Source organism: Girardinichthys multiradiatus, chromosome 5 (assembly GCF_021462225.1).
Source record: "Girardinichthys multiradiatus isolate DD_20200921_A chromosome 5, DD_fGirMul_XY1, whole genome shotgun sequence".
In the NCBI taxonomy this organism is placed as follows: domain Eukaryota; kingdom Metazoa; phylum Chordata; class Actinopteri; order Cyprinodontiformes; family Goodeidae; genus Girardinichthys; species Girardinichthys multiradiatus.
The window spans coordinates 26,698,408-26,712,232 of record NC_061798.1 but is presented as its reverse complement, the minus strand read 5'-3'; the positions used below and the strand labels follow the sequence as shown (position 1 = coordinate 26,712,232).

The window sequence follows — 13,825 nt, the reverse complement described above, 5'->3', positions numbered from 1 at the left end:
AGACTTTTGTCAATTGTTCTTTGCAGAATAACTCGAGTTTAGGCAGGTTAGATGGAGATCATATCTCGTTAGAAATTTCTAAGTCTTGCTACAGATTATCAGTTGATCTGTTTTTATGACTGGGTAATTTTAACTCATTTGTTGCCACTGTAGCTCTGGCTGTATGTTTAGGGTTGATGTCCTTCTGAAAGGTCAACCTCCATCCCATTCGGAGGTCTTCTGTGGTTTTTAAATGGTTTTCTTCCAGTATTGCCTTTGTTTAGCTCCATCCATCTTCATATCAGCTCTGACCAGTTTCCCTGTCCTTGCTGAAGACAAGCATGCCCACAGCATGATGCTGCCACCATATTTCAGCGTGGGAACTGTGAGTGTGGATGAGGTTTTTTTTGCCACGTTTTCCATGTTCCCTGCATGGCTTGGGGCAAACTGCTATAATGGAGCTTCTTGGGGCTTTTTTTAACGAATGGGCCACTCTACACTCTTTCATAACAGGCAGATTTTTGAAGTGAATTTGTAATAGTTGTTTCATTGACAAATTCTCCCAGCTGAGCTGTGGATTTCTGTTGCTCCTCCAGAGTTACCATGGACCTCTTGGATGCTTCGCCGATATTACTGTCATTGTTGTGTACAGTTTAGATGGACGGTCATGTCTTGGTAGGCTTGCAGCTGTTCTGTATTCTCTGTTTTTAGATGATTGAACAGTGCTCAGTGAGATGTGCAAGGCTCGTGATATGGTTTTATAACCTACTCTGCTTTAGATGTCTTCACTAGGGCTGGGTATTGTGGATTATTTTCTAAATCGATTTTCATTCATAAGGTTCTGAATCGATTATTTGCTATTCCATTCCATTTGATTCAATTAAATTCATTATGGTCTTAAATAATTAAAATGGCTCAACTGAGTTACAAAATACAAATTTACTTTATTTTTTATCTTCACTGTAAACAAAACATAAAACAGAAAGTCCAAACTTGTAAATTGGGCAGCTTAAAATTGAACTGTAAACAAAACTGTCAAGTCTCAAAAGGGCAAACTTGAAATGAGAAAGGAAGTGCAAGTAAAACTGTACTTGGAACTACAAGTTTCCATAACTGCAAACTGCATTTGGGCACTGTTTCTTTAAGTTCAAAATTAAATAATAATGGTAACAAAACTACAAATAAACTTAAACTGTCTAGACCTGTCAATGTGACTTTGTTCTCACTTCTCACTAAATGTGAGATTCTTGTGAAGGAAAAGCAGCTCATTGACATGATCCGGGGTTAGGCAGCTCCTTTTTGCAGTGAGAATATCACCCGCAGTGGAAAACACCCTCTCTGACGAAATACTGGTCCCTGGGACACAAAGGTATTGCTTAGCAATTCGAGCCAACAGTGGATACTCTCTTTCATTTGACCTCCACCAGTTCAGAGGATTCTCATTCAGCCCAGCAGGGTTTTCTGCCCTGTATCTTCTTATTTCATCTTCAGCCCTCATTGCTGGAGTTTGTTTGTCCATGGTTCTTTACTATTGGTGAGTAGACTGTCCCAAGGAGAGACTCCACGGTGCTGGATTTCTTAGGCTTCTTGGGCAAAGTTGCTTCACCCATCTCCTCAGCTCCTTCATCGATATCAATACCCTCAGTATTTTGCTGTTGAAAAAGACAGGAAAACCCCCCAGAAATAGATTGAAAATCATTTATAAACTCTAAAATTATATAATATTTCTTAAAATCCAATATAGAATCTTTTAATTGTCAATGAAAACATAATTATTATTTAATAAAAAAAAAAATCTAAATACTTACATCACACGCAGCAGTGGCAGCCTCAGTTTGCGGTCTGGAGAAGGTGTCATCTTGCTCTTCAGCAGACAGGAATGGAAGGGCCTTAAAGCGAGGATCCAGTGCTGAAGCTGCATACAATGTGCCTTTCTGCGCATCATATCTTCAAGACATTTCACAAATCATTTTTAGTTATAACAGTATGAGTGAGGATAAAGCTTGTGTTTGTGCAGATGCCACAGCATACATACAAACAAAAAATGGCATGAATTATGAATCATTAACTGCTACAATGAATCAGTAATACACAAAACAAACAATTTGTGTTTTGGAATTCATGATAGAACCTATTTAGATCTTTTTCATTCCTGCGTAGGTCTTGTGAAAGGAGAGTGGCAGAGATGGCTGGCTGTTGCTCTAAAAAGCGCTCCAGCATGTCCAGAAGTAGCTTCTGTTTTTCTTTTAGTATTTTGTTTGCCGTTGTACTTCGGTGGAAAAACGTTGCTATGCGCCTCACACGGGCAAGCAGACGTGACACAGCTGGGATCTTTAGACCCGGTTGTGTGGCCAAATTCAGTGTGAACGTGAACCTGACCTCACGTACAAGACTGTTGAAAAATCGATTTCATGCCTTATGAATTGATATTGGTTAATTTAAATGGAATCAATCTGAAATTGATTCAATCGATTTTTTTTTTTTTTTTTTACCCAGTTCTAGTCTTCACAATGTTACCCCGGAGTCAATTTCCTTGTGTGTGCGCACAAACTGATTCTGATTCTAACCTGTCTGCTGTGTTCCTTGGTCTTCATGATGCTGTTTACTCTCTAACGTTCTCTAACAAACCTCTGAGGCCAGAAACAGAGCGTCTGTCTTCTGAAGGTCAGTTGGTGGCTATGGATTTTATTCAGGGGGAATCGGAGAAAACAGGGCTGTGAACACACTTTAATTTGATTTATTTTGTAAAACCAAACAATGTATAAGGTTAGAAAATACAGTTACATTTTGGGTTGTTGCAAAATCCTAAAAAAGACTGAGAGGTATGAATACTTTAGGAAGGTACTGCACTTGCTCACAAAGGATTGTGCACTTGTATATTTGATCACACTTGGATGGCCATTCATTATCTAACTAGCCCACTTCACGTTGAACTAAACTGGGGTTTAATTAAGTTGGAATTGCAGCTTAGTTCAGCGGTAAAGACAATTACTCTACCATGCCTGTGCTTGCCAGTTTTAGAATGCTTCTTTCTCATTTTCCTTGACGACTCTTTACCAACACTGGTCAGTACTGCTTAGTCAGGACTTGAAAGAGCTCTCTCTTACACATGGAGGTTTGCAAGCTTTGCAAACATTTTCAGACTGATTGGACACTTGCACACTTTGTCATGTTACAACCAAATATACAAATGTATTATCTATATGTAATAGATTAACACAATAATGTACACATGGTAAGCAGCCTCTAGCAGGTTTTCTTCCAGTATCTGTCTGTTTCAGCTTCATCCATCTTCCCATCATCTCTGACCAGCTTCTTGTCCTTGCTAAAGAAAAGCCTCCCCACAGTATGGTGCTGCCAACACTATGATTCATGATTCGGACAATGACAAACTCTATTTTATATATATACTTCACTTTCAAGGTATTTGCACAAGAATTTAAAACAAAAATGTATGTCATGATCTAATAGCTTTGAATTTAAAACCGAAAAGCAGCATCTTTTCCTAATTAGTTAAATTGACTGTTTGTTATAAAAAAAAACTGTGCCTTTTGCTGTTTTGCTCCTCATATTGTAACATAGAGTATTACAAGCTGATATTTGCTGGTGAAAGCTCAATTAAAAACTAAATAAAATACATAAATGTTGCAAGTTACAGGCGAGTATTAGGTCAAGTATTTATTCAGCAATATCCTCAGCTGGTGTTTATCTAGCATCCATATGTTCTGTGTCTGCTTCATTACGTTGGTGGTTGTTCTACCAGGAAACTGCTATGCTTTTAGAGAACTTGTTTAGAGAGAAAGTAATGAAAACATACAATATGACATCATTAATGTGTCCTCGAGTGTAACTGTTGCCAGATCCCAGCTCTGCATGTACCACTTAAGTGGAAACTAACATTAGATCATGTAATGGCTGCACAATAAATATTCCAGGAAAATGAAATGGATGAAACTAGATATTTCCTTACTCTATAAATGCACACATAGGCTTTTAATCAGAGTAAGCTTTTCCTGTTAGGTCAGATAGGATTACCAAAAATATCTATATTTGCTAAATGTTGGACTAATTAGTATTTTTAAGATATATTATTGTAAATGCATTCAGATTGTGAAGTTTACATATATTTCCTTAGTATTTGGTAGAGTGGCCTTCGAGCTAAATGATTTTGGGTTAAACATTTTAAGTATCTTTCCACAAGCTTCTTACAACAGTTTGCTGGAATTGTGGAATACTGAAAGAACTGGTGGTACTGAGTCAGGTTTATAGGTCACCTTGCTCGGCGCACACACACACACACACACACACACACCTTTTCAGCTACTCTTACCAACATTTCTATGAGACTGCGATCAGGGCTTTCACTTTGTTGTGTTCAAGCCAATAACGGTAACTAATTTGGCGGTGTCCATTTGGGAGACCCATATGTGCCCAATCCTTAACATCCTGGCTGATGTTGAATATTGTTGCTGCAATGTTTGCATATAATGTTCTTTTCCGATAGTGCTATCTGTTTTTATAAAGTGCACCAGTCCCTCTTAAAGCAAAACACAGCAACAATATGATGCTGCCACCACAGTTACTACAGTTGGGTTGGTGTTCTCAGGCTTGCAAGCTTTCTTATTTAACCCCCAAATGTTACAATGGTCGTTATTGTGAAACACTTCAATCTAGCTTCATGAGACCACAGGACATGTCTCAGAAGATTAATGTCTTCATCCCTGAGCGCATTTCCAAACTGTAATCTGGATTGTTTTCTACTGCTTTTAGGTTAATGGCTTCTTCCTCTCTGAGTTGCTGTCCAGCCTATGTTCAGCCTATGTAACCTACTGTCATTTTTCCTGTAGATAATGACACTCTTTCGCTCTTTTGCTTTTGTTCTGGGGTTAATGTGTCCCAACGCATGTTCCTCTCTGGGACACTGGACCCTTCACCTTTTTGGCATTTAGAAATTCTACCCAATGATGAAAAAGACTTGTTTTAGCTCCAATATTCTCTTTGTCATATCCTGGCTGATTTCTTTTGCTTTTTTTGGGACTTTTTGAGGAGTTTCCTTTAAATACATTAGCCGGTATGCCTCCAAATATTACAAATGTGGATGAAATTGCAAAGTGTTGACATCATCATCTGCTAAATGCCAGATGGTTTAAAGGTATAGTAACATTAATGTACGTACATAAAACTGTACATAAAAAAAGCAATTAAATAAAAATCTCTTTCATTACTCTGGCATTTAGCAAACTAAAAAAAAATTAGGAAATCCTGACCTCAAACAGGAAAAGTTTAGGATAATGTAATGTCAAATAGCTGAGCTTCATGTACATTTATTGTACCTCACAGGTACAATAAACTGGCTGCAGAAACCTTTCTTCAGGGTAATGCGAGCAAAGCGACACAGTTTGTTGTACATAAAACCCAACAGACAAATCTCTGAATGGTAAATATTTGGTTTCCAGCTGTCGCCACTTTCAGGCCCAGTAAGGTCAACCTTGTGATTAAAGCAATCTCAGTTTTGGATAAACAGTTAACACTCAAAGTTTCCCCCTCTTTTTTTGTTCTTTTGAAGCATTTAACTGTGCAGAAGTGAGTGATCTTTGCAGCCGTAATTTGCTCCAGTCTGAAACGCGTTGTTGGAACCAGGAAGGAGATCCGCTGCACGTCTGAGAATCAGTGCACATTGGTTGGTGGTTAAGTGAAGCCTGAATTAGAAGAAAACCATCAACTATTTATGAACACAAAAACTCCCACTCGACCCCTGACACACTTTTTTTTTCACAACCACAAATCTTGCATCGTTTTCTACATAGTTTCCAGTTGCAAGCAAACAGGCTGACCATAAACAGGTTTTACATGCACCTTATCTATTAGATGTTTAATTATAAATGTCATGCATCATTTTGTTTCACATCCACACCCAGAGGAAGTACTCTACTGTTTAAACAAATGGCCACAATTTTTTTATTATTGTTCGAACTCCTAATAACCTAAGAGGGGTTGATTTTGCTCATTTTATGCAAAAGGGGAAATACAGTCAAAGAATTGAGACATTGGATGAAAGGGAAGCGTTAAGTGTAGTTTATGCAGTTACAAATCTGTAAATGAGAACCTTTATGTTCAGATTTAAAATATGAAGCTATACTGTTTTAAAGGGAAGTAATAAAAATATCAATTGGTTTCTTTTGTGTCGGATGTTTGCGAATATTAGGACATCATCATTGAGACAAATCCAAGTGGGGCTCTAAGCTGCAAAGCCAGGCGTTTCAAATAAGCAAGAGAATTACTGTAAAGATTTGGTGGTTTTCCATTTCTTGCCAACACTCCGACGGTTTATTATCCCAACCATCCTTCCTTCCTCCCATATTTCTCCAAATACATGCATTTTTGTTTTTGCATATTTGTCTTTTGTGTGTTCGTCAGTCTGTCCTGAAGAGTGCAATCGGTCTTCTTCCTCATTTGGTAAAAAAGGAAATATAAGTCAAATGACACATAAGTTCTAATAAGATGTGACCAGCTTCACAGGACAAACAGACTGACACACTAATAGAAACCATGGATATAGGTGGTCTTTTTCTCTCTCTTTCAAAGCTGTTGAAAAAGCTAATATATTTATACCAAGACGTTTTGGACTGTTTCATGGTTCCAGCTCGTTAGAAACAGCAAGCGGATCACCCCTTCATGTTCCAACATGACTATACGCCAGTCCAGAGTTCGGTTAGATAGGACTGCCCTGCACAAAGTCCAGATTTTAACTCGATAGAGCACCTTTTGGATTAATCAAAGCGGAGACTGATAGCCAGACGTTTTCATCCAACATCAGTGTCTGACCTCACAATTTGGCTTCGGGAACAATGATCAAATATTCCAATAAACACACTCCTAAAGCCCTGTGGAAAGCCTTCCCAGAAGAGTTGTTATAGCTGCAGAGTGAGGGTCAACATGATTATAAAGTGTCTTATAGTGTCATTTAAGTTCATTTTGACTGTCGTTTAGCCCTATAGTGCCTGATGCAAGTAAAAGAAATGTACTTCTTCAACAAAGTTTGTATTTTCCTCCACAAGTTGCCGTATTTAGTAAATAAGCTATCAGATGTATTTTACAAATACTCCATACTACTATAAAAATGCAAAATTCCAAAAAGGTAATATATTTTTAGAAATGGTAAAAACTAGGCATTATTTTGTTGTACCATATGATTTGATAACCTATACTAAATGGGCCTTGCTTGTCTTGGCGTCTTGTAATGGCAGTATGAACCAGGAGATGGATAGACAGACTGGAGATTTGCCTGCAGCAGTGCAGGAGGTGCACCGATCTTCAGTTGTGGAAAAAAGAGCTAAGCTGAGATGGGAAAACTCTCCATTTACTGCTCTATGTTGCTACTGTCGATCATGATCGAAAGAACGAGATCCAGGATACAAGCAGCTGAAACACGTCCCGCTGTAGAGAAGACCACAAGGAACACTTAGAACATGTTGTAGGGACTACATACTTCTTCTGACATCGCTTGTTGATGGGTTCCTTGGTTGATGGTGGCAAGATATAAGCTTTTCCACTGCTGTTTCCAGATGAAACCGGGGGATGTGGTTCTTCGTGTTTGCCGGGTTTCAAACTAAATGTTTTAACATTCGTCGGTGTTACGTTATTGTTTGCTGGAAGGTCTAAGTCATTTAAAAGTTAATGTTTCAAAAAAAAAAACAACTTTACGTGTCCTTTTAGAGAGCTTATTGCTCAAGGCTACTTTAAATGATTACCTGAATGTCTGGCTCCTCGGAAGATTGATATTAGGATGTAAAAAAGTAGTCCACAACTGATGTAAAGAGCTGTAGTATTAGGCATGTTGGACAAGATGGAAATCCTCCAACCATGTTGAGAGAACAAAAACTTGATGATGGTTAAGCAGCAGAAATGTCTTTGTTGTCAGTTACTCTAGAGGTAACCTGACCCGGCTAGTACCTTCGGGCTAGAAGACAGTTGTTACACTTCATTCTTTGTGTTTCTCCCCACAGAGAGGGACTTCACCAGTCTATGTGAGAAGCAGCCCATCGGTCGGCTGTTATTCCGTCAGTACTGTGACACCAGGCCAGAGCTGAAGCGCTGCATTGACTTCATGGATGCTGTGGTAAGAGTAAATATCAGCCTTTATACATCACCCTCCATAATGTGTGACACTCCTACAGCCGTATCTTCTTTGAAGCCCAAAGGTTCCCTTGCTTGTTCCAATGTGTTTTTCTTCATGCTGTCCATCTGTCAGCAAGGTCTCCTGCAAGACCAACCTTGATCAGGCTCTGCAAAACAAGTAATGGGCGAGGTAAATCAGTGCTTTGCCTGCATGGGTGGGTGGGTGATTAGCATCTCCGGCTGTTAAAAAGCAGACCCCACGTCTGCCTCTCTGCACTCCTCCATGAGGTCATTCCGACGTCAGTGGCAGGTCCCCTGGGTAAGCAGGCAAACACAGGCCCGAGCTTGTGTCTAGGCCCTTGGTGGTATGCGAGAAACGAAACAGAGGGGGAGGGAGTTTTTTTTTGGGGGGGGGGGGGGGGGGGGGGGGGGGGTCATGGCTATCTATTGAGGACCTATGTTATGGGTTTTCAAGGTATGCAGACCAGCATTAATATGCACCCTCCGGAAGATGCACATATTCACACTGGTGGAGTTAAATTAAAAAATTTAAAACAAATTAATAAATCCTTAGGGCTCACGTGTTCCCCCCCCGAAGGACGTCATGTTGTTGCTGTGATGCATAGTTGCACCGCTCAGTCCTCTTTCTCTCTGCAGAGCTTGTTTTCAAACAAAACAGGCGACTGGAGGCAGTCAAACTCCAGACCATCTCTCCAAGTACGGCCATATTTGACCAGAGACACTCTCCGTTGACCTGTTAGGTGACAAATATTATGAATGAAGCATGGAGATGAATAAGGTTGTCATTTCGAAGAGTTGTTTGTTACTTTCTCTTTTCATTACTTTCCCCTTTTGTCGCTTCTTAACCCAGTATTCTTTTCTGCATTCGGGCCTTCCCGTCTGCCCGTCTCTCTCTCCCCTTATTTGGAGTTGTATTAAAGATGGCTGAATGAGCGTGCCCTGGCGTCGCTGCTCACGTGTCTGTTTTTCCTCCGACAGGCCATGTACCAGCTAGCTCCCGACGAGAAGAGGAGGGACTGTGGACTGAATGTATTAGACACATACTTTAATAATGGGGTAAGATGCATAAACATGTTTGCTCAAAAGCAGAGCCAGCTTATACAGTTATTACTTTAAAAACAGTATGCAGAATGGCACCTTGATTTTCCAGAGTAGCATGTATAACAATATACTGATGGAAATACTGCAGAGTATTGGTGTTATTGGCATACATATTTATATGGAAGTAGGAAATACAGTTTAATTTTTTTATATTTGAAGAAGTCAGTTTTATGCGGTAATGCATGTTTGTCCGTCTTGCTGCACATGGCAACAATTTTTAACTTTTGTTTTAAGCCATTCACCATTTCACTTTGTGAAATGAAACTTGAAGTCTAATTCTGCTCTTTACTGGCTCTAAATGTAGGTGAAAAAGATGTCTAGACTCTATAAGACCCACAAAAACTGCAGATTTTTACTGATTTATATATTTGTGTTTTATTTAGTAGCATTAGGGGCAGATGGAGATGATTCATAGGCCACAGCTGAGCTTTAGGCCATATTCTTCCCATGGGTGCTGTAGACGGAGCCTTTTGTGGGGCTTTTTTTAGCCACCCTGTTTTTTTCTTTTGGTTAGCTAGGGAATATTCAGCATGTTGCAGCTGTGCATCTTATATCCTATACCCTGGTTCTTTAAACTATGTGCTTATTGTTATTGGTTAAATTGGTTAAACAATCGTTCTTTACAATCCCTTGTATCTGTTGGTATCTGTCCTTTTAAAATCTCGGCAGCAGATATTAAAATAACTTTTTTCCACCTGTTTTGATGTGACCGACAGTCAGATTTTTATAATTGGCCACACTTGACTCAATTGAGTGGATTTCGTTTCTCACACTTTTCTTTTGACACCGATTTTACAAAATTAGCAAGGAACTTCTGTGTTCCAGGTTCTTAGCTTGGAAAAGGCTCCCCTTTTTAGGATTATTGTTGACCACAGAGCATAACTGGTTAAAATGGTACCAAGCTGGTCAGATTTCACCCTTTTAGAGAGAATTATGTCTGACGGTGTCCCACAACTGTCTGGATAAAAAGAGTTAAGGAAACAAAGGTCTCCATCCCAGAAGAACAATAAATGGCATTTTTCTGACCAGCAGCACTGAAGGAGTTATGGTGTAAAACCTCTCATTTAAAGTTTGGGGTTTTTTCTAGGGTTGCACAATTTCTCAATTCATATTTGTTATTGCAATATCAATAAACGCAATATTTCAAATGCAAAGGAGTGATTGAATGCAATATTGGTTTGGCTATACTTTTCCAGGTGCCTTGCATCAAATCTCTGCTTGCCAGCGTATATTTGGCCACTCAGATGGACTTTCACTGTCCTTTATGCCTACAGCTGACTCATCAACCAAGACCAGATCGCTTAGGGAGAGTGGTGGGGTCAATGTGGGTCAACTGTAATCCATATTGTCACTACTATACTCAACAATATCATCGCAATGCCATGTTTTTATAATAACTGGAAGCACTAGTTGTTTTTATAATATTTTCAGTGCTCTATATTCTGGGCATAATAACTTTATAACTGTTATAGAAGGTGTATGTGGTTAAAAATAATGATATATATCTAGAAATTGTAAAACCCTGTTTATGTAATAAAGAACCTTCATAAAGTGAAAGTTAAAAAAAATTTAAATTCAGCATAAAGCTGTGCACTTTTGTCGTTTATCTTTAACTCTCAACACGATCCTTCGTTCATTTTCCTCAGAACAATTTATACCGATCGACCATGAACGGCTTGGTTTTTATGTTTATCTTCACCAATATATATTTTTTATTTCCAACATTAAAACCAGAGTTGGATGTTGCGTTTGCAAATATTTTAATTTATTGTATTTTATTGGGATTTTTACAGGACAGACCAACGCACGGTAGCAAATAATCCTGAAGTGGATGCAAAATGATTGATGGCTTCTGAAGGTTTTTATAAATGGCGTCCGTTTGTATTCAGCACCCCTTCACTGATACTCCTAAATAAAATCGAGTGCCCTCAGAACTAACTCTCTGTAAAATACACTGACAGTTTTGGTTGTAGTATGACTGATATGAATGAAGAGACGTTCAGGGTGTTTCAGCAGTTTCTCATGGCGATGTGTTAAAAATATAGCATAATATTTGTATTTCTTTGTATTTCTCTCGTCTGGTGAGTTGAATGTTTTGGGCCAAATATTGTACTTTAAAACATCTTCTAGTGTGGCAAGTTATTTCCCTGAGTCACAGTATACAGGTCCTTCTCAAAAAATTAGCATATTGTGATAAAGTTCATTATTTTCCATAATGTAATGATGTAAATTTAACATTCATATATTTTAGATTCATTGCACACTAACTGAAATATTTCAGGTCTTTTATTGTCTTAATATGGATGATTGTGGCATACAGCTTATGAAAACCCAAAATTCCTATCTCACAAAATTAGCATATTTCATCCGACCAATAAAAGAAAAGTGTTTTTAATACAAAAAACGTCAACCTTCAAATAATCATGTACAGTTATGCACTCAATACTTGGTCGGGAATCCTTTGGCAGAAATGACTGCTTCAATGCGGCGTGGCATGGAGGCAATCAGCCTGTGGCACTGCTGAGGTCTTATGGAGGCCCAGGATGCTTCGATAGCGGCCTTTAGCTCATCCAGAGTGTTGGGTCTTGAGTCTCTCAACGTTCTCTTCACAATATCCCACAGATTCTCTATGGGGTTCAGGTCAGGAGAGTTGGCAGGCCAATTGAGCACAGTGATACCATGGTCAGTAAACCATTTACCAGTGGTTTTGACACTGTGAGCAGGTGCCAGGTCGTGCTGAAAAATGAAATCTTCATCTCCATAAAGCTTTTCAGCAGATGGAAGCATGAAGCGCTCCAAAATCTCCTGATAGCTAGCTGCATTGACCCTGCCCTTGATAAAACACAGTGGACCAACACCAGCAGCTGACACGGCACCCCAGACCATCACTGACTGTGGGTACTTGACACTGGACTTCTGGGATTTTGGCATTTCCTTCTCCCCAGTCTTCCTCCAAACTCTGGCACCTTGATTTCACAATTACATGCAGAATTTGCTTTCATCCGAAAAAAGTACTTTGGACCACTGAGCAACAGTCCAGTGCTGCTTCTCTGTAGCCCAGGTCAGGCGCTTCTGCCGCTGTTTCTGGTTCAAAAGTGGCTTGACCTGGGGAATGCGGCACCTGTAGCCCATTTCCTGCACACGCCTGTGCACGGTGGCTCTGGATGTTTCTACTCCAGACTCAGTCCACTGCTTCCGCAGGTCCCCCCAAGGTCTGGAATCGGCCCTTCTCCACAATCTTCCTCAGGGTCCGGTCACCTCTTCTCGTTGTGCAGCGTTTTCTGCCACACTTTTTCCTTCCCACAGACTTCCCACTGAGGTGCCTTGATACAGCACTCTGGGAACAGCCTATTCGTTCAGAAATTTCTTTCTGTGTCTTACCCTCTTGCTTGAGGGTGTCAATAGTGGCCTTCTGGACAGCAGTCAGGTCGGCAGTCTTACCCATGATTGGGGTTTTGAGTGATGAACCAGGCTGGGAGTTTTAAAGGCCTCAGGAATCTTTTGCAGGTGTTTAGAGTTAACTCGTTGATTCAGATGATTAGGTTCATAGCTTGTTTAGAGACCCTTTTAATGATATGCTAATATTGTGAGATAGGAATTTTGGGTTTTCATGAGCTGTATGCCAAAATCATCCGTATTAAGACAATAAAAGACCTGAAATATTTCAGTTAGTGTGCAATGAATCTAAAATATATGAATGTTAAATTTTCATCATGACATTATGGAAAATAATGAACTTTATCACAATATGCTAATATTTTGAGAAGGACCTGTATTTAAAAAAAAAAAAACCAACAAAAATACAAAAGAAACTTGCTTAAAAAACCCTGCTATCATTTGCTGTTAATCAAATTAATTTTAGGATCTTATCAGTTTTTTTTGTTGTTTGAGGCATCAGGGGTGTTTTGGCACAATACCTGATGGATAGACATCAGCAGGGATCCTGCAGAAGCAGTTGTTGCCCATCAAACTGGGACAGATTAATGGACCATCTTTAAATATTTAAAAACAACCGACGGCAAAAAAAAGATATTCTCAAGTGGAAAATATTCAGGGCGGTAGCCTGAAGGAAATACCTCAGGAAGTTTATACCATGGATAGATTGCTTAATAAGAAAATGATAGCATGGTTTATATTTGCAAGGTTGCATCCAAACAAACCACAGCATCTGAAGAGTTTAGGCAAGCAAAAAGTATAGCCCTTTGCACATCATCTAGGGCGGCACAATATTAAAAATCTTGCGACTGTGATAACATCAGTAAATATTGCAATGAAAATATAATTTGCGATCCTCCCTTCCTTATCTATGCATCCTACACTCTGTGACCTTTAGCATTTAGCATAGGCAATGTCATTTGTATACCGTTAAAGCATCTGCTGCTGTAAGACTGTCCGACTGGCCAAATATGACATTCACATGAAAAATAACAGGTTCATACCGCTTGAAATATATTAGCCAACAATTATTGCACTCTGAACAGTCCTTTGCAATATGAATATTGCACACACTGATATTGTGATGATAATTCGCATCGTATTGAGCAGCCTTGACATCATCACATTTGTTAAAAAATTTGAAAAGCAGTGCAAACAAAGATGGTGTTGG

General features: G+C 39.3%; 1 protein-coding gene and 1 long non-coding RNA gene across 4 annotated transcripts in view; one reads left to right on the top strand and one right to left on the bottom strand.

Moving 5' to 3' along the window:
• Positions 1-13,825, top strand: part of grk4 (G protein-coupled receptor kinase 4) — a 65,816-nt gene that overhangs the window by 25,322 nt on the left and 26,669 nt on the right. For 2 of the 3 annotated variants that reach the window (XM_047364943.1, XM_047364941.1), the window contains exons 3-4: positions 7,986-8,104; positions 9,097-9,174. In XM_047364943.1, the coding sequence (XP_047220899.1) occupies positions 7,986-8,104; positions 9,097-9,174 (197 nt within the window). The remainder of the gene's footprint in view (positions 1-7,985; positions 8,105-9,096; positions 9,175-13,825) is intronic. The other variant, XM_047364942.1, reaches the window with a different exon arrangement.
• Positions 931-7,977, bottom strand: LOC124868117. Its single transcript, XR_007038243.1, has 3 exons — positions 7,731-7,977; positions 1,788-1,926; positions 931-1,631 (listed from the first exon to the last, which is right to left on the bottom strand). It is a non-coding gene; the product is annotated as an uncharacterized LOC124868117 (long non-coding RNA).